This window comes from Mustela putorius, unplaced genomic scaffold (genome assembly GCF_011764305.1).
Source record: "Mustela putorius furo isolate JIRA1106 unplaced genomic scaffold, ASM1176430v1.1 tig00003875_pilon_pilon_pilon, whole genome shotgun sequence".
Lineage (NCBI taxonomy): Eukaryota > Metazoa > Chordata > Mammalia > Carnivora > Mustelidae > Mustela > Mustela putorius.
In genome coordinates, this window is record NW_025422026.1 from 5016837 (window position 1) to 5037424 (window position 20588).

The following is a 20588-nucleotide window of genomic DNA, read 5'->3' on the forward strand; positions in this document are numbered from 1 at the left end:
AAATGGCAAGATTTTCATTTCTTTTGATGGCTGCATAGTATTCCATTGTGTATATATACCACATCTTCTTTATCCATTCATCTGTTGATGGACATCTAGGTTCTTTCCATAGTTTGGCTATTGTGGACATTGCTGTATAGCCGCTTTTAAAGTGCTTTTCCCCCATCCTCTGTGTGTTTTCTTATGCTGGTCATTCTTACTGGTTGCTCATGGATTCAGTGGTTACTCCCACCTCCATGAGTGTAGCAGGCTCTTGTCTAAGCAGTAGGGCTGCAGTCGTGGACAACACTAATCCCCACTGTCATGAGGTGTCCCTTCCCTGCCATGTATATCTGTCAAACTTCTACCTATCTCAAGTTTCACCTCCTCAATGATTTTTTTTTTAAGTTTATTAAATAATCTCTATACCCCATGTGGGGTTCGAACTCATGATCCCGAGATCAGGAGGTGCACACTCTTCCCACTGAGCCAGTCAGGCTTCCCTCCTCGATGAATCTTTTAAAAATTCCCTTCCTTTCCCCCTCCAACTTCATTTGAAGCCTCCCGCCCAAGAACTTAATAGTAATTCAGAATTGAACCAACTTGGATTTGAATTTTAGTCATGTCTGTACTTGTCTCATGCCCACTTCTGGTTTTTAAAGTGAGCCTCTAAGTTTGCAGGGTTTGTGTCCTTGATGGGCTGTTGTGCACTTTTAACATTACTTGGTCCTGGGTTCATGTGCATTAAACCAGAGTTGTCTTATAACATTAAAAGAGAGGAAAAGGTATGGAGGGGAGATGTTCAGGGAGCTCCCCTAGGTCATAGTTAGAAATGTTAATTTTATTTTAGTTCATTTTTTTAAGTAATCTCTATGCATACCGTGGGGGGGCTCAATTTATGACCTTGAGATATTGTCAGGTGCCCTGCGGACTGAGATTCCTAGAAGGAGAGGACAGTACAGGCCATCTGCTTCTGTTGGGCAGCACTTCCCAAATCCTGGGAAGAAAAACTGCGGTGCCCACATGTGCAGAAAGTGAGATAGTCCCCTTATTCAGAACACCTAGCAGAGGGATGCGTTTCTGCTTCGGGCTTGAAGTTCTCTTCTCACCTTCTTGGTCAGTGTTGCACCTTCTTTGCTGATGATTTCACCATGAGGAAATTTAAGGAAAGCGCTCAAACTCTGTGATGGGATGTAAAGATGTGTCAGTCTCTGGGTTCCTGTTCTTCCCAGAGTGATGGTGAAGATAGCACGGGACTGAGGTCCTGCAGTAAGAGGCAGACAAAAACAGATGCTCGAAAATAGTGATGTAGAGGGAATGTAGAGGAAGCAATTAATTTTGTTCTGGAGAAAGATGGCACAGATCATATTTTAGCAGGCGTGGAGAAGGGGAAGGGACTTTGTGGGGAAAGAGACTGGGGGAGCATGGGCCATTTATGGGGAGACGAGCAGTCCTGGGCCTGTTTACTGGCATGTGAGGAAAGGCCTTGGTGAGTTTCCAGGGCCTGACATACCCCAGTAAGGAACCAGGCCACCTCTTCTAACAGTGATTTTTAACTTTGTGTCGCACACCACTTCAATTATCTCATTAACTTCCACAGAGATGCTCCTACTTAATGTTTTGCATATAGACCTAATAGAATTTTTAACAGGGGAGGGATGTTCCTTCACTTTGGTGCAGGCACTAACCTCCTTAAAAAAAAATAGTGGCCCTCAAATTGAATTCTCCCACTTTCCACTTCTGCCCTTTGAGTCAGTTTGGATCTTCATGGAATCCTTAGTCATTTTCTTCTCCAAACCTTATCGTTCATATTGTCTCTGATTTTATTCTCCCAGTTCTTCAACCACCTTGTGCTCCTTGTCTTCTCATAGTTCCAGTTATTCTCATAGGGAACCTGGATCTGTGCTTTTCTGAATTGTCTGTGGGTATGAGATGAGGCCTAAGAATCTGCATTTCTGACCGGCTCCCCCTTCCCGACGCTGATGCCGTTCTCCCCCTTCCCGACTCTGATGCCGTTGGCCCCAGGGTACATTTCTGATAGTAGCCTACATATGTAGGCATGCTGCCATCATTGTAGGAAAAAAAAAGGACAAATATTTTTAAAGTCCTGTGGAATTTTCCTCATGTGGCCTTGCCTACAGATTTGTCATGTGTTTCTTCATGCTGAATGCCTTGAAAGTTAGTCTGGCCCCTCACTAATTCATCCCCCATTACCATTCACTTCTTAGCTCACAGCAGTGTGGTTTCCCGTCCTGCTTTTACTTTGGTAGAACTCTTGCTTTAGAACTTACGGATAGCCTTTTAACTGCCTGGTTCACTTAGGAGATCTCCTATTTGACCTCTCACTGTGTTTTCTTCCTTAAACTTGTGGCTCTTTTGGCCTCTTTAGTGCACTTCTCTTCTGGTTTTCCCACTTTCCAGGGCTCCTTCTTAATCCGCCTTCTCTCCCCCCACTGAATCACGACAGGATGCCCCCGGCCTCCTTCCCTTCTGCTTGATCATCTCTGGGGCCTCATTCAGGTCCGTGGCTCTAGCTCTCTCTTTGGAGCTTATGAACCCCCAAATCTTGTACCTCTGGACTTCAGTTCTCCTAACTGCCAGGTCTGCCTTTCCATTTGCAGTCTAGACATCCAGCAGGCATCTCAAACACAGTCTCAGAAAAACAGGCCCCAATAGTATATAAAGGTGTATTTTTTTCTCCCATTAAGTAATTCTGGAGTCTGGCAGTCCAGCGAAGGTGTCGTGGCTCCATAGCCGTCTGTTCCCAGGATCCATCTGTCTGTCTGCTCTGCCATTCTTAGCACGTGTTTCTACTCTCAAGGTCACCTTGTCATTCAGAATGACCTCTTGGAGTATCAGCCATCCAGTTACCAGTTCAGGCAGGAAATTGGAGGAAGGGAAGGAGAGCAGAGAAGGCAGGATGTCCCCTATCTGTCTCTCTTTGGGAGCCTTCCCTGAGGTCTCCCCAGACAACTGCGTACACTGCATGGGCTGCTTCCACCCCCAGCTCATGGAGTCTTTTACTTGCACATGTTGGTGGCCAGAAAACGATACCAGGACTCTGATACCAAGGAAAAGGGGAACATGGATATGAGGGGGGTAACCAGATGTTCCTACTGTCCTCGCGGCTGCCGCCCCTGCTCAGCTCTGGGTCACCCCTCACTTGGATTACAGTAACAGCGTTCTGATTCACCACTGCCGGCTGCTCTGATAACAGTGCTGCTTCTCTAAAAATCAGTCTCCTGGCTCCGTTCCTCTCTTGGAAGGCGTGCTGGTTCTCCGGTGCCTGTGGTCCCAATCCACACACTCCGGGCTACTTTGAAGGCCATTTGCAGTCCTGCCATTTCCCTGTGGTGTCCTTCCTCGACTGTGGCATTCTAGGGGCTCCTGGGTTATACCTGCCATCCCGTTCTCTTGTCAGCAAGCATGCTTCTGGCAGGCAGGGTTGGGTTGGTGAGTGTGTAAAAGTCACATGTGTGTTTGTAACTTTTTTTTTTTTGGATGTGAGAACAACTTGGCCCTGGGAAATAGCCCTGAAGTCTTCATTCCCACTGCTTCATTAGAGACGTAGGACAGACTTGGGCGTGAGGGTTGGTGTGTGTGCAGGGGAGGAGAGTGGTTAAAGTGTCTGTGCCCCCCGTGTGTGTCCTCTAACGTGACCGGCTGTTTCTCCAGAGCTCCATCTCGGGGGTGACGGCTGCGTACAACCGAGAACAACTCTGGCTAGCCAACGAAGGCTTGATCACCAGGCTGCAGGCTCGCTGCCGTGGATACTTGGTTCGAAAAGAGTTCCGATCCAGGATGAACTTCCTGAAGAAACAAATCCCGGCCATCACCTGCATTCAGGTATCTCAGAGCCCATTCTGCAGACCGCGTGGGGGCAGGGGGCTTCAGGAGCAGGGGTAAGAAGCACTAGCTCTTACGATCCAGTGGGAGTGGTTTTTGCCACTTCTTCTTGGTCTCTCCCTTTTTTGATAAGTACTTCCTCTTTGTTATTGTTGTGATCAGAATGATTGGCATGGGCTGGAGGGTTTTCAGGGTGAGTAGTCTGGCCCAGACAGGGTTCTTCCTAGGTACCTCGTTGTCTTCCAACACTGCTCCTTTGTGTCAGATCTGAATCTGGTCTGACAGCAGTGACAGGGTAGTGTGGTGTCACTGGAAGAATTCCAAGTTAGCAATCAGGTCCCCACCCCTGCCAGATGGGGGTGAGCCCCTCTCAGTTTGCTTCCTCGTTTGCAAGTGGGGATACTAATACTTACCTTCCTCACCTGATTTGTTGTAAGGAGCCAATAAGAGAACCTGTGTGGGTGGCCTTGAAAGGCCTGAAGTCCTGTGCTAACATAGGGGAAGGGGGAGGTAACCCTGTGCTCCCCTGATGGAGGGACAGCCCACGCCCTCATTCCCCTGTCACTGGGTATGGTTCTTTGGAAAGCTTCATTGTGAATTGCATTTGGGTAATTGACAAAGATGAGACTTTTTTTTAACTCCCTCTGATCCTTGGACAATAATATGTCTGCTCATATTTGATGGTTTCAGTCACAGTGGAGAGGATACAAGCAGAAGAAGGCATATCAAGATCGCTTAGCTTACCTGCGTGCCCACAAAGATGAAGTTGTAAAGGTACGGTAGTCCAGCAGCATTTCTCAGCGCGGGACGTGAATGTGCTCTGTGTTGAGAAGGGGGACTGTTCTAATATCCAGGATCCCTTCTCCACAGATTCAGTCCCTGGCAAGGATGCACCAGGCTAGAAAGCGCTATAGAGATCGCCTGCAGTATTTCCGAGACCATGTAAGTACCCTTGAGGATAAGGACCAGTAGAATTAGTTTTGCTCTATTTTTGGTGAGCAGATGAACAAAGGAATTTCTTCTTTGTTCCTTAGATAAATGACATTATCAAAATCCAGGCCTTTATTCGGGCAAACAAAGCTCGTGATGACTACAAGACTCTCAGTGAGTAACTGTGCTCGACAGACAAGAGTTGAGGCAGTGGTTGAGAGCTACCAGGTTCTGGGTATTCTCCACGGATCGCTTTTCGGGTTCTGAAGGCAAGGCTTGGGAGCTGGGGTGCTGCTTTGTGATGTAAGTCGCTTTGCTAACCCATGGCTAGATGTCTTGATGCTTGCCGTCTTAACCTTTGTTATAATAACATAGCGATGGCATGACCAAGAAGGCTACACTTGCCAGTTGCCTTTGCATGTCTCAAAAATAAACAAGTATCTTATGTGTGTGTCGAGTTATTTTTTCAAGACAAAGCTGACGTTTCCCCAAGACTTAGAACTTCTTCTGGTAATTGCATTATGTGTCTGACACACGCTTTCTTTCTGTCAGTCAATGCTGAGGATCCTCCGATGATCGTGGTCCGAAAATTTGTCCACCTTCTTGACCAAAGTGACCAAGATTTTCAGGAGGAACTTGATCTGATGAAGATGCGGGAGGAGGTCATTACCCTCATTCGTTCTAACCAACAGCTGGAGAATGATCTCAATCTCATGGATATCAAAATTGGACTGCTCGTGAAAAATAAAATCACACTGCAGGTATGATCTGGCACCTGCAAAGGCCTTGGGGCCCTTTGTCCTGCTTTTGGTTCCCTCTGTCTTACCTGTTCTGACTTGCAGGTAGGGTGGAGGCTGGCTTTCTTCTCAGCTAATGCCTTCTTTAAAAATTATGTAAAAAACAAAATAATTCAGTAGCAAAATTTTAAATAGAGGAAAAGATACAAAAATCATCCCAGAATTCCACCCTCCCCCCCGCCGCGGTCATTTTGTATCTTCCATTTTCGCTTACTGTTAGAGGATAAGATGCTTCACATGTGATCACTAGTTCTAAATACTGTTTTTAATGGCAGCACCTACCTGACATTTCATTGTTTTCAAGTTTTTATTACAAATAACATTGTAGTTAATGTCTTGTGGTATTTAAGACTTTGTTTTTAATATAGATTCCCAGAAGTTGGTTTTCTGAGTCTATGGACATTTTTGTGGTGCAGGTTCTTTTTTTTTAAAGATGATATTTATTCAGTTGAGAGAGAGACAGAGACAGAAGGCACAAGCAGGGGGAGAGACAGAGGGAGAAGCAGGCTTCCGACTGAGCTGGGGGCCTGATGCGGAACTCGATCCCAGGACTTTGGGATCGTGACCTGAGCCGAAGGCAAATGCTTAACCATCTGAGCCACCCAGGAGCCCCTGCTGCAAGTTCTTAAGAGGGAGCTGGAAGTAGGAGATTTGATGGGTGTGCTGAAAATAGGCTACAGTGTAGAAATTCTAAAATAGTTAATGGGATCTACAATTTTTTTTGGTGTTCCAAGGCCTTTCCCGCAGTGCCCAGTTTCATCTTTCAAAGCTTTTTGATTTATGTGTATGTTTTCATTTCCAGGATGTGGTTTCCCACAGTAAAAAACTCACCAAGAAGAATAAGGAGCAGTTGTCTGATATGATGATGCTAAATAAGCAGAAGGGAGGGCTCAAGGCTTTGAGCAAGGAGAAGAGAGAGAAGCTGGAGGCCTACCAACACCTCTTTTATTTATTGCAGGTGAGTGGTTCCTGGAGCTGCTCTTATAAGGCTTAACCTGCTTCTTTTCCCACAAGAAGACCTTAGCTAACATGCATCTCTGTGAGAGCATTTCTGGCTTCCACTGAGGGGTGCAAAGGAATGTCTACTTTTCTTGATTACTTCCACACATCCTAAGGCTTCAAGTTCAACAGAGTGTGAATATCCGTGCCAGCCCTTATATTACCTAAAAATTATGTATCCCTTGGTTTTATTTCAGACGAACCCAACCTATTTGGCAAAGCTGATTTTTCAGATGCCCCAGAACAAATCCACCAAATTCATGGACTCTGTAATCTTCACCCTGTACAACTACGCGTCCAACCAGCGAGAGGAGTACCTGCTCCTACGGCTCTTCAAGACGGCGCTCCAGGAGGAGATCAAGTACGAGCAGATGGCTGCCGGGCCGGGACCCCGTCACACTCACTCACAGTTTGAGATTCAGGCCTGCCCGTCCTCTGCTTGATCTCAGTTAACACTATGATCTAGGTGAAACACTGACTCGAGAGAAGCTTCCAGTTTTTAAATCACAAGTACAAAGTGTTGCTGCTTCAAGGAAGTGGTAGAGTAAGAGATTCACTGAAGTGATTTTAGGAAGATTCTATATTAAGATAACGATTTTTTTAAAAAGCAGATCCGAACATGAAAATGCCACATTTTAAAATTTTTTTTAATTTTTATTTATTTATTTGACACAGAGAGAGATTACAAGTAGGCAGAGAGAGAGGGAGAAGCAGGCTCCGCTGAGCAGAGAGCCCAATACGGGGCCCAATCCCAGGACCCTGGGATCATGACCTGAGCCGAAGGCAGAGGCTTTAACCCACTGAGCCACCCAAGCACCCGAAGATGCCACATTTTTATCTTAGTAAAGGTCCTATTCATGTTCCCGTGATTGAGTTTGCAAACAGCAGGAGAGTCCTGGGTTCAGGTCAGTGTCAGGCAGTGTTTCTAGACAAAGAGCACATACCTCCTTCCTTCCAGTGGTTTCTCTTTCCAGGGGATGGGGCCTTCTTTGAGTAAATGTTCTGTCTGTACGTTGACAGACTCCATGATTAGTTTAATTTGAATTTGTGTCTGATGTTTTGTAGGTCAAAAGTAGATCAGATTCAAGAGATCGTGACAGGAAATCCTACAGTCATTAAGATGGTTGTGAGTTTTAACCGAGGCGCCCGGGGCCAGAATGCCCTGAGACAAATCCTGGCCCCCGTCGTGAAGGAGATTATGGATGACAAGTCTCTCAACATCAAAACTGACCCTGTGGATATATACAAGTCTTGGGTTAATCAGATGGAGTCTCAGACGGGAGAGGCAAGGTAAGGCAACTGCAACACCTTTTTGGTATTTTTGTTATTTTCTTTTTTAAGCATTTAACCTTTGATTTATAAAGTAATACTTGTTCAGATAGTTTTTCCTTAGAAGCCTCCTCTTTACATTGTTGACCTGGTGATTTATCCCTGCACAATTTATTTATTATCCACAAATATTTATTGAGTGCACAATTTATTTATTATCCACAAATATTTATTGAGTGCTTGCCGCGTGCCAGGCTCTGTGTAGGGCATACGTACAGTACAAATGGAACAGACAAGCTCTCTGCCCTCTGTTCATGGTTTCTTGCATGGGAGAGACAGGCACCTGAACATGAAATGACGGATTGAGAGTTTTATGAAGTCTTGCCTCGGGAACTATAATGGGGAGTACAGGACGGAAGTAACTTAGGTCTAGTGGTTAGGGAAGGCGTCTCTGAGAAGGTGGAATTTCACATAACTGTGGCCTGAAGGTTAATAAGATGGGGCCGGTCTTGCTGAGAGCGAGGTGTAGGCGCTTCATGTCTGAGCGCTCTGAGGTAGAACGTGCTTGGGGGTCCCGGACCTGAAGGACACTGGCATCTTTGGAGATGCAGTTGGACGGGAAGACTTAGGTGCGTGAAATCAGCGTGTTTTGTTAAAGGGGAGGAGATGGTGTGGGGCGGCCCTGGAACCCTAGGGGCAGGATGGACTAACATAACTCAGGATTTCTGGGCCAGGGCAGCCGTTTAACCACCAGCATGAACACATCTAGAGAAAGGTGTGTCAGTAGAGTGTGCGATGCTGGGAAATTACAGTTCCTAGAGCCAGCATGTGTCTGGTTTTCTCCAGCTTGAGTGGGAGCAGAGAGGCTGAGCAGCTTGGTTCAGGTGCTTTTGGTTTTTCCTGGCAGTCGTGGAGCAGGTCGAGATCAAGGTTGTGTGTCAAGTTCCCTGGAGCTGAGCAGGGTTGGCTCTTCGTATTGTCACTACTTAGAGCGTCCTCTGTGGGCCAGTAGCTGAAAATCCTGGGCACCTCAGCACACGTGGAGTTCAGCTGGTGTTTCTCATAACCACGATTTCTCAGGGAAGGAAGCAGGGCGCTGACTCCATCCTGGCTTGGGCTCCTTCCCGTCCCAGATGGAGTCGTGGACTGGCACAAGCTCCCGCTCTGAGCTCTGCTGCCCAGTGTCATGCTGTCCAGGTGCCTGGCCCCCAGGCAAAGGGGAAGGCACACTCTGGATTGAGGACTGACACTCTGCTGACTCTGAGAAAGGCCTTATCCCCTCTGGATCACTGAGAACCTGATCTGTTCTCAGTAACCTGTGTCTGTCACCAGGAGGCGGGTCATTGCTGGGTGTGGTGGAAAGTGCATTTGTGTTTTGCCCTGAAACCTGAGGCTCAGATCTGGGACTGTGGTTGACAAATGCCGTGCCAGACTGAGAAGTTTTGCCTGCAACCCAGGGTGTCCCTGCCCGACAGGACACTGGCTCAAGGGTGCAGAGTTACCCTTTCTCATGGTCCATGAGTCAGGCCGTTTCAGATCAAAGTTCTGGTAGGCATGCCAGAGTTGTTTCCCCCACCCCACCCCTGTGAGTGCCTGTCACAAACTGGTGTCTTACTTTGTTATATTTTTCATAAAATGGAAATTGATTTCAATACATTTTTTGCCAGTGATAACTGGGAGGTGTAACAGTGCAGTGGGAGCTGATCCTGCCTGATCCGTGTCGCGGATCCCTGAGCTTCAGACACTAGACACAGGGACTGGGACCTGGTCCCCTCTTGGGAATGTTTGCCTCTAAAATCTGAGAAATGTAACGTTCTGTTCTCTGACTTCACTCATTGTGCTGAGCACTTTCATTCCCTTTGCTCATTACTGTTTTTTACCAAATGTCAGTTACACATAAAGTTAAACATTTTGTTGATATAAAATGTACAGAACACATAACTTACAAATAACAAAACATATGCTACTCTTACAAATCCCACATAGCCAGTTTCAAACAGAATGCTTTTATTGATTTTCGCTGAAGTCTGGTGATGGTAGTCTGCTTAGTTGTAATTCAGACATAACATGACAAATGCCATTGTATCCCTATCTGCTTGTATCTGTTTGCTTCTGCTCCTGTGACAAATTGCTACAAACTTGGTCGTTTACACTAACAAATTTATTCTCTTAGTTGTGGAGACCAGAAATCCGAAATCAGTATCAATGGACCAAAAGCAAGGTGTCGGCAGGGCCAGGCTCCCCTGGAGGCTCTAGTGGGAAATCCATTCCTTGCCTCCAGTTTACCTGGGGGCTGTTGGCATCCTTGATTCGTGGCTGGATCACTGTAGTCACATCACCCTCTCCTCCCTGTCTGTCAAATCCCCCCCTGCCTTTGTCTCGTTAGGACACTTACGATTGGATTTTAGCCACCCAGATAATCCAGGATAATCATTACTCCTTTTTGACCTCGTTGGCAGTACCAGAACCTTGATCCCAGCATTTCGTTCTTGTCTTTTAGCCCCTCCTATCCTTCCCAGTTAAGCCTAGCATGTCTACTATATTTTCTTGCCAGTTTCTTTAGACTCTCTCTGAGGGATCTTATCAGCTCCTCAGGCTTCAGTTTCTGTATGTAACTGTCACTTCCCTCACCAATACCCAGAGAGTCACCACATCCCACTGATTGTGTCCCCGTAGCATCTTAGATCTGTCCCCTTGGTCCCCACTGCTGCAACCATGCTCATGCCCTCATTATTTCTTAATCAGGCTGTGGCACTAACCCATCTTTCTCATCAGGGACTGTCCGTCTTTAATGCATTCTTCATGGGGAGCCACAGAAATCTTCCTCAGGCTCAGGTCTCCTGTCCTCTGGTGGCTCTCCCTGGCATCCAGGGAAGTCCAGACCTCTCAGTGTTACCTACCAGGCCCTCCACAGCCCAGCCCCTCTTTACTTGACCACTTCATTTCTCCTCTTCCATTGCTCTGCATTTGAGCTTCCTTCCTGGAGGACAGTGTTTCTCCGTTTCCCCGAGTTCAGGTGTCTCTTCCGTTCCTCCCTTCTGAGTGGCAGCCCCCTACCCTGTGGCACCGGTTGGCTTATTGTACGGCGTAGTATGTTTACCAGTATCAGCGTGTCTCCGACCAGACTGTGAGAGACTCAGGAAGCTGTCGTGTCTTATGATAGCTTTTATCCCAAGGGCCTGTCACAGTGCCTGGCACATAGTTCTAGGCACCCGGTGCACACCTGAAAAGCCCTAGCTCAAATTCCAGCCCCACCGTTGACCGGCTGTCTGAGCATCAGCACCTTAGCTGATCTCTCTGGGTCTTTCTGTTTCTGAAAGACACAGTCCTGCCTCGGGCTCTTCCTGGTTGTTACCTAACCCAGTTGGGGGTGATTTTTGCTTTCCCAGCAAACTGCCCTATGATGTGACCCCTGAGCAGGCTCTGGCTCATGAAGAGGTCAAGACACGGCTAGACAACTCCATCAGGAACATGCGGGCCGTGACAGACAAGTTCCTCTCGGCCATCATCAGCTCTGTGGACAAAATCCCGTGAGTGCCATGAGCCGGGAGCCCGGATAGAGCCCAGTGTGAGTGCCCTTCTGCCCCCCGGCTACTCTCATGGAGTTTTGTCTGTCCCACAGCTATGGGATGCGCTTCATCGCCAAAGTGCTGAAGGACTCGTTGCATGAGAAGTTCCCTGACGCCGGTGAGGATGAGCTGCTGAAGGTAAGACCGGACACTGGCCCGTCCTTGTCCTCCGGCAGACTGTTGAGGAGAGGCCCGACTGAGACCTTCAGCTAGTGTGGAAGCGTAGATTCCGACAATAGCTCCCCTTTGGTTGTGAGCTCTTGAAAGTGATCGTAAATCATAAATGATACCTCTCTTAGTCCCTGTGTAGCTCCTTTACTGTTTGGCACACAGATGTCCAACAAGTAGAGGAGGAAGATTTTCCTGTCTGAAGAGAAATTTCTTGGGTCCTATCTTTTTGCTGAAGAATTTCTCCCTCTGCTGGTGGTCGGGTGAATGGTATCAAGTGCCGTTTCTGCTAAGGCTGTTGCTGATAACTGTCTTTCTTACTCGGCTATGCTCCTTCCCTTTTTTTTTTTCCCTCCCCTTAATCTGAACGCTTTTTTCTTCTCTCTCCTAGTTCTGTGCTTTCCTACAATGAGGCCTCAATTCTAGACTTTCTATTCAGGTGAATTAATTTTTTTTTTTTTTTTAATGAAACTCCTAGGGAAATGCTATGACTATCCTTGAATTCTTCTGTGGAGATGTGTGTCGAGTGACTTTAATTTCAGAGGCATGAACTTGTCCACCGTTGAAGTCTGCAGCATGAGGATGGTGGGGGTTGAACAGATGACACTATGCTAATGAGGTCATGCAAGCTACGGCAGCCCGATTTGCTGCTGTGATAATGTGAACAGAGGATGCCCTAAAACACTCAGTGACAGACTTTAAGTCTGTCATTGTTACCTCCTAAAGCTGCTCTTTCCTTGTAGTGATATTCAGTTCTGTTCTTGTTCTCTTTTTCTCTGTATCCAACTGTGGGATGTTTGGTCGTGCTAATTTCAGACCCTGAGAGGAAGTGTGTGCATGTATGCATGTGTGGGCGTGTGCATGGTATTTACTTTTCCCCACAGGACTGCATTTTCTGGTTTTCTTTGCTAGCAAAGTCTTTTGTGGCTTGCTCGGTAGAGTGGTTTTTAACACCCATCTCTCTTTTCCGTCTGTTTGCAGATTATTGGTAACTTGCTTTACTATCGATACATGAATCCAGCCATTGTTGCTCCCGATGCCTTTGATATCATTGACCTGTCAGCTGGAGGCCAGCTCACCACAGACCAACGCCGAAATCTTGGCTCCATTGCCAAGATGCTCCAGCATGCAGCTTCCAATAAGATGTTTCTGGGAGATAATGCGCACCTGGGCATCATTAACGAGTATCTCTCCCAGTCCTACCAGAAATTCAGGTAGGGGGCAAGGAACAAGGTACTTGTGGGCGTGTTTCTATCTCTGAGTGTCGGGACAAAAATAGATACCACACTTGGCTTTCCCTGGACCCTGCTATGCTGCTGGATATATGTTTGATGTGCTCATAGCTTCTGGATGTGAAGAAGAGGCTTTTGAGCTGTTAAAATATATTCCAACAGAGTAGCCCACACTTAGCATAAAAGCAGTGAACCCACATTGGGCAGGTGTTAATTTGTAATCAGAGAAGAACTGGAGAGTGCTTTCAGCATTTGCAAATTAAACATCCAGTTGTGAGTTCAGGACATTGTCTTAAAGATAAAGTTGGTTTGCCTAATGACTCCAGTGTTTGCAAATGGTCTTAAATTACGGGTGAGCAGTTCCTGTGGGTGGAATTAAAACTGGGTGGAGGGAGAAGTTATTAGAACCGCCACCCGGAGGCCAGGAAGAGCAGCGAACATGTGCAGCTTCTCTGGAATTTTTGGACTGACGGTCTTCTCTTTGAACGCCTCACTCCGGAGGTTTGTGGGATGTCTAATCGCTGGCTCTGCACACGTGTCACCTGGGGATCTGGCTCTCGTGTTTATTTTCAGACGGTTTTTCCAAACTGCTTGTGATGTCCCAGAGCTTCAGGATAAATTTAATGTGGATGAATATTCTGATTTAGTGACCCTCACCAAACCAGTGATCTACATTTCTATTGGTGAAATCATCAACACCCACACTGTAAGTATTTTTTCTTTAATTACTTAACTTCCTTGTTCTGTCCTTGATTGCCTTCCCTGGGTGCTGCTTACCATCTCTGGAAAGCCGGATACCTCCCCTTCCTTTGGTCTTGCTGACATCACATCTGCCTTGTTTCCCTTTGCGTATTAACAAGATTGCTCAGTGTCTCAAAGTGATCCAAGGCCCTCTGCATTGGAGTCACCTGGGCTGATGGTCACAAATGAAGTTCCTGGACCCCACGACAGGCCCACTGAAACAGAGTCGCCACGGGTGGGCTCCAGAGTCACCATTGTGAGCGCTGATCTATTTGTCATGGCCCTCGGTGTTGATTTTTCAACATCTAAAATACCCACTTTTTCCTCTGTGGCTCTTAGAGTGGTTTCCCTTGGGTGCTCTTTTTCCCCCCAATATTTTTGTAATTCATTCTTTTCTCATTTGGAGAAACAGAACAGGAAATGAGGAAATACATAAAAAGTAAAGCTTGGGTGGCTCAATCAGTTAAGTGTCTGCCTTCAGCTCAGGTCATGAACTCAGGGTCCTAGGATCGAGTCCCACACTGGGCTCCTTGCTCAGCAGGGAGCCTGCTTCTCCCTCTCCCTCTGCTGCTCTCCCTGCTTGTGTGCTCATGCACTCTCTCTCTCTCTCTCTCTCTGATAAATAAATAAATTAAATCTTAAAAAAAAAAAAAAAAGGTAAAGGAAATTTCAGGTACTATACTCTCTGAGGGTATCCCTTAGGACAATAGTATCTTAAAGGCTCTGCTTCAGTGTCCCCAAGACACTGGGGTCATAGGTCCAGTGTACTTCTCTCTGACCTAAGAGATGCCGTAAGTAGCACACATTAAGTACGAGTGTGCATGTGAATTTTTTGAATTTGTTGTAGGGTACATTATAACTTTGGATTTTGAAGTCTGTGGGGTTTGTCATTCTCCCCCATGTAGGGTCTGCTTAAATCCCTCCTATCCACGAGGTAGAGACTGTACTGGTATTTCTTCTCCCTGCGTTATCCCCTAAGTCATCCAGCAGAGGCCAGCGTGATGCTTCATGTGTTATACGGTTGACTTGGCTTGATTTGTTGGGGATTGGCCCGTCAGTTCTTTGAATGCAGGAGCTTGGTTATCAGACCCTTCTGTGCTGTCAGGCCTAATTGGTGGGGCTGAGGGCCAATGGGCTGTGTCGCACATGGACTTGACTTCTGGGTGTTCCATGCAGCTCCTGTTGGATCATCAGGACGCCATTGCTCCAGAACACAACGATCCCATCCATGAGCTGCTGGACGACCTGGGCGAGGTGCCCACCATCGAGTCCCTGATAGGTAAAGTTCTGGCTTAACCACCCAGAAGGTGACAGGGAAGGTGCTGGAGGGAGGCTCGACTGCCACCTTCTCCGCCTCTCTGTCCCTCCAGCTCTGAGTGTGCCTGAGGGAAGACAACAGATGTGTCCCACCCCCGTCTCTGAGAAGCTGAGGTCCAGTGGAAGGGGGACTTTTACACATGGATATTATACACATAATCCTATAAGTAAATTAGAAGTCCTATAAAGGAAATGAACAGGATATCTTAGAGATTTGTCATATTACAATGACTGAAATGGCTTGTTAGCATTTATGAAATTGTTATTATGGATCCTTTGCTTTTGTCATTTGGCCTTTAGTTTCTTTATTTCTCAACAAGAAGGTGTCCTTGCCACAGCAGAGCTGCTGGCTTATTCACGTATCTTCTTAGGCACCTTAGGCTGGCATTCCTATCTCCTTAGGCAAGCATTCACATCTGTCCTCCAGGGTCTCCTCTCTTTGTTATGCTGATCCTCTCTCCTCTCCCCAAACTGCAGGAGAGAGCGCTGGCAATTTAAATGACCCCAATAAGGAGGCGCTGGCTAAGACAGAGGTGTCCCTCACGCTGACCAACAAGTTTGACGTGCCTGGCGACGAGAATGCGGAAATGGACGCTCGGACCATCCTGCTGAAGTGAGTGCTGGGAGTGTTGGGAGTGGGAAGAAGGAGGCAGACACAGCACAGTGATGCCTTGGCCTTGGCGGACATGTCCATTTGTTCATCCCTGAAACCATCACCACGACCTTTTAAGCCTGTCATGATTCCGGCTGCCCTTATCTATTATACTCGGCGCAGGGCTTACCTGCCTCAGTTGCTAATAAGAGGCTGAGGTGAAACTCACACCTGAGAAATCCTCAGCCTGGTACCGTGCTGTCAGCCTGGGGCCTCGAGTGCCTTGTGCTAGCAGCTGCCCTGCGGGACCTGTGTGAAGCGGCGTGTGTATGCTGCTGCTCAGCTCCGTTCAAGGGAAGGTGGGAGACCTGGTGACGGTGACGGTCTCCCCCCATCTCCTTTTAGCACGAAACGTTTAATTGTGGACGTCATCCGGTTCCAGCCAGGCGAGACCTTGACGGAAATCCTGGAAACCCCAGCCACCAGTGAACAGGTAAAACTTAACAAAGGGCACAGGAGCTCCCGTGATTGGTGCGGGCCATGGGCGAGGGGGTGGGGCCCGAATCCCAGGAGATGCTTCCCTGAGGGCGGCCCAGAACAGTGGTCCCGTCCATCAGCTGTCAGATGACCGGGGCAAGGTGGTGGTTGGAGCCCGCTGAGAAAGTTGTTGGCTCCCACGTCGAGAGGCCGCTGCTCTCAGGGCATAAGGCTCATGCAATCTGTGTATGTGTTAATTTAATTAACTGAGGCGGAATTGCCAAGTTTGTCTAATAATCTGTCCAATATCATTAGAATTTTGTTAAGTGCCTTGGTAGATAGAAGAAAATTTCAGAATGTGGCTCCTGAACTCACTGAACTCATGATCTAGTTGGAGAAATATGGCATACGGATCTGAAATACTTAGAAAACCATTAAAAATTGACTTTGATGTTGGCTTTAAAAATAGCCAAAGCTCAGGAAAGAGGCCAGGGAGGAGCAAAGCGTCAGAAGACATGGACTTGAGCCACACTCAGGAGGCGTGGATGGGACTGGGTGTGCGTGTAGACGAGAGGCGTCTTGGGTAGGAGAGTCCACGCAGAGGCATGAGGGAGGGAAGGGCCTGACATATAGTTGGTCTGACATTTCTAGAATGGAGATGTGGGTGAGGGTGAGCAGGGAGGAGTAAGACCGGAGAACAAATTAAGTAGAACCTCTGCTTAGCACTGGACAGATGCAGAGTAAAGGACTTCTGTAACCCTGGGACCATTTACTACTCTCACAGCAAATGGTGGTCAAGCAGTTGAGCTGTGGGATCAAGTCTGGCCCCACTAGTTGGGGGCAGCTTGGCGGTGGGAAGTGGTGGATGAGGCACTTCCTGTCTAAGATCCCTCTTTTGCATTTGTAGAATGTGAAGAATAGGTCATTTGTTTGAAATGTTGAGCACAAATATCCTTTTTGTTAGACGAGAGTTTACTGGGAAACCCGATTATGAAGGAGGAAAAACAGGAGCTGCTCCGGGCTCTTGCAACCCCACCCCCAGGGTTCTGGGTACCTGTGGGTGTCCCTTATTGCGGCACCCAGGACTCCTTGAAAACCACTGTTTTTAATGAACTCTCAGCTCTTACCTGCTGTGATTGATTACTGACTAGATGTGTGGGAGGGACGAGAAGAGAATCATAACCAACCACTGCAGCTTGTTTGACAGGAGGAAAGGCAGACCCCGTCTTTAATGAGAGCCTGCTGTTAGTGTGGGCCTCTCACCTGTGTTCTTTCACGTCCTCCTCCCACTACCTCTGTGAGGTGAGGCTTTTCATCCTCTTGTTACAGCCGCGGAGTCTAAGACCGTTAGAGGTCACATAACTGGCCCACGGCTGTCCGCGTGTCAAGGCAGAACCAATCTTGGATTCGACTCCGTCTGACTCCAAGGTTTATGCCCTTCGTCTTGTGCGTTGCGGAGTGGTCTTGACAGCAGGAGGAAGGGGCATTCTGGGAGAGGGAGTTGCTCCAGTTCGGGAGGAGTCACAAGCCATTCCAAATGGGAGCATCCCGGTACAGACAGTTCAGAATGCGGTACCAGGGCTTAGGCGCAGAAATGTGAGATCTGTCCGCATAGATCTGATGAATGAGGTTTTGAGAATGAACAATGGGAGAGAAACTGCCATGGGTTGCTTGGAGGTACCAAAGCCATGCCTAGGGCAGGGAGAAAGTGCAGAGGGTACGAATGAGGGGTGGTAGTTTGGCGTGAGAGTAGAGATGCAGAAGCCAGATTTCAGGGAGCTGAAGAAGGAAGAAAGCACCAGAAAAATGGATTAGTGGTGTGGGTCATGTTGGGCAGAGACATAATGGGCAAACGTTGGATGTTGACTGCCTAAAGAAGAATCACAGGAAGGACTTTCATTCTCTAGACACTGGCATTTACAGCATGCATGAGAGCTGGGGGAGGCCGTCCGCGTGACCCGGCCTGGTCTAGGTGGCAAAAAGCATCAACTGAGTACTGGTATCACCTTGGTGTGGTTACAACATTCACCCAAGGGCAAAGCTGTGTTTCTGGGAAAATTAAATGACTCTCGTGTCTCAAAATGGGATAGGAAAAAAACAAGGGATTTTGTAGCACTGGAGCCCAGTCTCCTAACTGTACGAGAGAATCCAGGACAGAAGTCCCATGAGGCCGTGTGATTTCAGCGATGTAACCTCTTCTAGAGGAGATCCGCCTGTGCACCATGCGGTTTCTCTGTCCATTGTCAGAGGGCAGGTTTGTTCCTTCTGTTTCCAGAATGAACTGTCAGAGCTGTATAAATCCGGGTGTGGATATGCTCTATAGACTCGAGTTTTGGGTTAGTGTGCTGAACTTGCCAGCAACTTCTTTCTCTTCTCTGTGTCTGTAGGAAGCAGAACATCAGAGGGCCATGCAGAGGCGCGCTATTCGTGACGCCAAAACTCCCGACAAGATGAAAAAGTCCAAATTCGTAAAGGAAGACAGCAACCTCACCCTCCAGGAGAAGAAGGAGAAGATCCAGTCGGGCTTGAAGAAGCTAACGGAGCTTGGGACAGTGGACCCAAAGAACAGATACCAGGAGCTGATCAATGACATTGCCAAGGTACTGCGTGCGGCATGGGCATGGGCAGGGGCAGCCTGGCCATGCGCAAACCTGTCTCAGCGGCTTGTGAGGTGACTGTAGCTGTTTGGAGGACAGCATGCCTTCAGTGCACAGTCAGGTCAGGGACCTCTTCTCTGAGGGCTTGTTGTCAGCTTCTCCAGCACAAGGACCTTGCCTGCCCTTTTATGACTTACTCCATGGCCTATGTCACTAGGGAGAGACCCTAATCAGAGCTTCCTATGCCTTGATTTGTCTTTGGCCTTAAGGAAGATTTTTTAATGACTGCTGTGACACATAAATTCACATCCAGTGGGTCATGAAATACTTGATTTGTGTCAGTCTTCCCAAGTAAGGGGCTCTGGTGTGGGCCCAGAGTGTGGGCTGGCGCACTGCTGGCCCAGTAAGGCCGTACCATGCACACTAGGGAGCTTGCTAACTGATACAGTAAGATGATCTTTTCTTCCCTCTCCTGACACCGTATTTAGAGGTTAAACCAGCTTTGCAAGCAAATTATAAGAACATGGAACTCTGTAAAAATAACATATTTCCCGGGGCGCCTGGGTGGCTCAGTGGGTTAAGCCACTGCCTTCGGCTCAGGTCAAGATCTCAGGGTCCTGGGATCGAGTCCCGCATCGGTCTCTCTGCTCAGCAGGGAGCCTGCTTCCTTCTCTCTCTCTCTGCCTGCCTCTCAGTGTACTTGTAATTTCTCTCTGTCAAATAAATAAATAAAATCTTAAAAAAGTAACATATTTCCCTGCCTGTAATACAGACGGGGAAAATATAGACAGGGATAAAGATTAATGAGATCTGAATTTCTTTGCTAATTTTTGAACATAAACTGATGTTGTTGGGACACCTGGGTGGCTCAGTTGGTTAAGCATCTGCCTTCTGCTCAGCTCATGATCACCCAGTCCTGGGATGGAGCAGCAGGGAGTCTGCTTCTCCCTCTGCCTCTGCCCCTCCCCCCACCCATGGCTTGTTCGTGCATGTGCTCTGCTGTCTCTCTAATAAATAAATAAAATCTTTAAAAATTGCTGCGTGTGATCACGCAAACAGTTGAGCACTGCTAGGCTCTGCCATGGATGATATGAGAAGCATGTGACACCTACCGTCATTTTCCTCATTTTGAAAATTGTGTCTTAGGACATTCGGAATCAGCGGAGATACAGACAGAGAAGGAAGGCGGAGCTGGTGAAATTGCAACAAACTTACGCTGCTCTGAACTCGAAGGCCACTTTCTATGGAGAGCAGGTGGATTACTACAAAAGCTATATCAAAACCTGCTTGGATAACTTGGCCAGCAAGGGCAAGTGAGTGTATATATATATACTTTTTTTTTTTAAAGAATCAGCATCAAGGGAAAAAGAAATAGAGGCAACTGAAGTGATCTTGGAAGTTCTTACTTAAAACATGTGTGTTAATTTTTGCTTTAATTCTTGATTTTGCTTCTGATTGTTTGCATGATTACCTAGTTCCATTTGTTATTGTGTGATGTGAATAAATAATGGAGGGGGTATTTCAGGGTGCTTATTTCTAAACATCCCTGTTCTAAAATATCTTCTTGACCCTAGAAATGAAAGAATCATGGAAGGGGGTTAGTTAGTGCTCCCCAAACCCGGCTGTGCCTCAAAATCACTTAAGGAATATGATAGACATTTTGATCCCCTGGCCTCTCTCTATACCTCCTGGGGCCAGGATCCCAGACCCCAGCTTTTTCCCAGCTGGCTCCAGTGACGATTAGCAACATGCCCATCTTATAGGGAGGGAAACTGAGGACCCAGAGAGATGGGGTGGTAGGTCCAAGTTCTACTTGCACTGCTATCTAGGGTTAGTTTATTTTGTACTTCTCAGTTTTAAGTTTAAGAATTTTCCAACTTCAGAAAGGTTGAGAGAAGAGAGCAATATGTACCCTTCACCTATTTTTGGCATTTTACCACATGAGCTCCCCTTCTCTGGCTTCGTTACTCTTCTGCCTGCACTCTGGCTCTCTCTTTCCCTCCCTGGAAGACCGAGGTGAGGCAGGGATGAAAGTCGGGCCCACCCAACCCAGCTTGTGGGGCTGGTTCCTGTGA

The 20588-nt window shown here is 47.4% G+C and overlaps 1 protein-coding gene across 2 annotated transcripts in view; it reads left to right on the top strand.

Moving 5' to 3' along the window:
* Positions 1-20588, top strand: part of IQGAP1 (IQ motif containing GTPase activating protein 1) — a 100580-nt gene that overhangs the window by 70722 nt on the left and 9270 nt on the right. For both annotated transcript variants that reach the window (XM_045067235.1, XM_045067237.1), the window contains 17 exons: positions 3655-3825; positions 4516-4599; positions 4696-4767; positions 4860-4929; positions 5308-5516; positions 6355-6510; positions 6749-6912; positions 7617-7841; positions 11210-11350; positions 11443-11527; positions 12539-12771; positions 13363-13495; positions 14707-14809; positions 15325-15460; positions 15845-15932; positions 18304-18516; positions 19660-19826. In XM_045067235.1, the coding sequence (XP_044923170.1) occupies positions 3655-3825; positions 4516-4599; positions 4696-4767; positions 4860-4929; positions 5308-5516; positions 6355-6510; positions 6749-6912; positions 7617-7841; positions 11210-11350; positions 11443-11527; positions 12539-12771; positions 13363-13495; positions 14707-14809; positions 15325-15460; positions 15845-15932; positions 18304-18516; positions 19660-19826 (2450 nt within the window). The remainder of the gene's footprint in view (positions 1-3654; positions 3826-4515; positions 4600-4695; positions 4768-4859; positions 4930-5307; positions 5517-6354; positions 6511-6748; positions 6913-7616; positions 7842-11209; positions 11351-11442; positions 11528-12538; positions 12772-13362; positions 13496-14706; positions 14810-15324; positions 15461-15844; positions 15933-18303; positions 18517-19659; positions 19827-20588) is intronic.